Source organism: Emiliania huxleyi (genome assembly GCF_000372725.1).
Source record: "Emiliania huxleyi CCMP1516 chromosome Unknown EMIHUscaffold_131, whole genome shotgun sequence".
Classification (NCBI taxonomy): Eukaryota; Haptophyta; order Isochrysidales; family Noelaerhabdaceae; genus Emiliania; species Emiliania huxleyi.
The window spans coordinates 380,903-384,023 of NW_005201277.1; the positions used below are offsets into that span (position 1 = coordinate 380,903).

The following is a 3,121-nucleotide window of genomic DNA, read 5'->3' on the forward strand; positions in this document are numbered from 1 at the left end:
CACACACACACACACACACACACACACACACACACACACACACACACACACACACACACACACACACACACACACACACACACACACACACACACACACACACACACACACACACACACACACACACACACACACACACACACACACACACACACACACACACACACACACACACACACACACACACACACAGCTCGGTCAGCCGCGACAGTACTCTTCGAGGTCCATGCACAGGCGGTGCGAGGCCATTATCAGTATCGTGAGTAACGTCGCCGCTGCTGCCGCGAGGCCGTGCCCACTGCCGCACGCCACACCCACCCCTGCCGAGAGCCAGATGGCACTAGCGGTGGTCAGCCCCTTAATGTAGTCGCGTGGCCCACCCCTGCGACTGTGCGTCTCTGCGTCGTCTCGCGCACGGATTACGCCCGCTCCCAAGAAGCCGACGCCGCTGGCGATCTGCGCGGCGGCACGCGCGCCACCGTCAGCCCACGTCGACTTCCCCACGCCAGTGAAGAGAGCGGCGCCCATCGCTACGAGGCTCATCGTCCTCATCCCGGCGGGTCGACCGGCCAGAATCCGCTCAACGCCGATGAGAGAGCCCAGCGCCGCTGCCTGCAGCATGTTCCACGAGAGGCGAGCGTCATCCTCAAACGAGCCTCCGCGAAGTCGCAGTGCGCCTGCCAGGCGGCTCTGTCCAGTAGTGGGCCTGGACCTGTGCATGGCGGCATGATCCAGCCCGCTCAACTCACGATGCCCGGCGGCGACGCCAGCGCGAAACGCCGGGCGGGTTTGGTGCGCCTCCACGGCCGCAACGCCGATGAGCACAAGCGCGTGAAGCATGTGTGTGGGGTGTCGTCCTGCTTGTGTACTCTGGTGTGACGTGCTGTTGGCCACGCGACCGATTGAACCACCGCTCTTATACGTTTATTCACGATTTGACCCCAGCGAACCTGGGCTCTAGGTTTCCTAGGGGCGTGCTGTGAATAAACAGCGAAGAAGACGCCTGGATTGGAACGCACGCGCGCACGCAACCCCCGCGGATTGGGCTCTTGCGTCGGCAGGGGCCTACTAGCCCGGGGATTGGGAAGAAAGAAAAAGTATTGTGCTAACGGTGTGGGGGCGCGGAGGGCTTGTTGGCGAGCCAAAATGGTGTTTTCCGAGGCGCTGCGCTAGGCTAAGAGCGAGTTCGCGCTGCGCTAGGCTCAGACGGCGAGTTCGCGCTGCGCTAGGCCCAGACGGCGAGGTAAGGTAAGGTAAGGTAAACTTCTCCACACACGCGTTGAGCTAGCTCTACCATAACCAGTCGTTGAACCCTTGTCTCCGCACCCGAAAAAATGTACAACCGGGTTCGTTCACGTACTGGGCTGGGTTTTTAGGCATTGTGGGGTTGGCACTCCCATCGACCCTCATGACCTCCTGCGGTCTCTGAGATGGACACCAGTGGGTGTGGGACCACAGCCAGGATACACTCGAAGGCTGGGTAAGTAGTAGAGGTCGATACTCGACGCGTCCCACATGGTCTGTGTCGCGGTCGGCACGCTGTCGACAGGACGTCGAGCGACACCAGTGGCAGTGCCACCCAGGAGTGGTCGGGCTTGGCCGCTTTGTGTATCTCGAGACCTCGAGAGAAGGCCGCCCGCAGGCCTCCCCGAGGGCCCAAGTCAAGAATTGGCTTTCTTTTCGGCGGGCAATGGTCGGGCGGTCTCCCGTCATGAAAGAGCCACCATGTGATCCGTATGAGTATACCTGACAACCGCCTCAGTCAACTTTCGTCACAGTTCCCGCTCTGAGAGGAGCTGCGGGTCAGTTCGACAGCTGGAGCTGTGTCGCCGGCGTGCGGCGGCCTGCCTCCGGAGGTGCCTCTGAGGTGGACATTTTTTGGTCACCGGGAGAGAACGCGTTCGAATTTTTACTCCGGAACTTCAACTGAGCACGCGCACCGGCCAGGGCTACAATAGTGCCAGTGAGGCGGAGGCGCGAGTCGGAAGGCCGCGACCGTGAGTTGGTCCCCCAATTTTCCTACAATCGCTGTGAACCCAGCCACGTATGACGTACATGTCGTATTCAGCTATCACGAACAGACCTTGTTATTGAGAAGAAAATACGCCACCACCCAAAGGCACAACCCCGGGTTGCGAAATCGCACGACAGCACAGCGACAGTCAGACACGCAACACGGTGTCCAAGAGGAAGGGACTGGCGCGCACTGGCACAGAACAGGCCTAAGAAAACGCGGACACCCATAGGAAGGGATATGGAGGAGCGTCGCCGCGTGTGGGCGAGGAGGGGCCTCCTGCCCTCGAGCCTGCCCCGCCCAGCGCGAGGCCGAGCCCCTGCTTGGCGACCACGGCGAGGAGCGGCAGCAGCAGCAGCGAGACGAGCACGGCCCCGCTCAGAGAGGAGCCCCTCGCCGCCGGCGCAGCCTCCTCCTCCTCCTCCTCCACCACCACCGACGGCCTCCTCCTCCTCCTCTCTCTCCTCCTCACACTCCTCTTCCTCTTCCTCCTCTCCTCCGCCTCCGCCTCCGCCTCCGCCTCCGCCTCCGCCTCCGCCTCCGCCTCCGCCTCCGCCTCCGCCTCCGCCTCCGCCTCCGCCTCCGCCTCCGCCTCCGCCTCCGCCTCCGCCTCCGCCTCCGCCTCCGCCTCCGCCTCCGCCTCAGCCTCCGCCGCCGCCCCCTTCTCCCTCGCCGCAAGCCCGGAGGGAGATTGCAATCTCGCCGCAAGCCCGGGGGGAAGGGCGGCGGGCGAGGACGCCGACAGAGGCGGCGTCGACAGAGGCGGCGGCGCAGGCGGCGTCGCTGACAGAGGCGGCGCCGGAGCGGACGGCGACGAGGGCGGGGGGGGCGGTGCCGGCGGCGACGGCGCGGGCGACAGCGGCGCGGGCGACAGCGGCGCGGGCGACGGCGCCAAGCGCTGCGAGTGAGGGAGAAGCTTCGCGGACCTTTCAAGCAGGTTCTCGGACACCTCCGGCGGCGTGCCGCACTGCGCGGCTGGCGAAAGCTTCGCGGAACCGTCCGGGAGCGGCTCGAAGCCTTCGGGCGGCGGCAGCCTCGGCGCGTCGGCAACAACCAGAGTCTACGCCGAGGGGCGGTAAGAGGTCGGGGCGGGAATAGGTAGGGACA

General features: G+C 64.6%; 1 protein-coding gene across 1 annotated transcript; it reads right to left on the reverse strand.

The window, feature by feature from the left end:
- Positions 1-198: 198 nt before the first annotated feature.
- Positions 199-840, reverse strand: EMIHUDRAFT_226338 (hypothetical protein; the record flags this gene model as incomplete). Its single annotated transcript, XM_005788923.1, has 2 exons — positions 199-677; positions 750-840. The coding sequence occupies 2 exons, from the start codon at positions 838-840 to the stop codon at positions 199-201; spliced, it is 570 nt and encodes a 189-aa protein (XP_005788980.1).
- Positions 841-3,121: the final 2,281 nt, after the last annotated feature.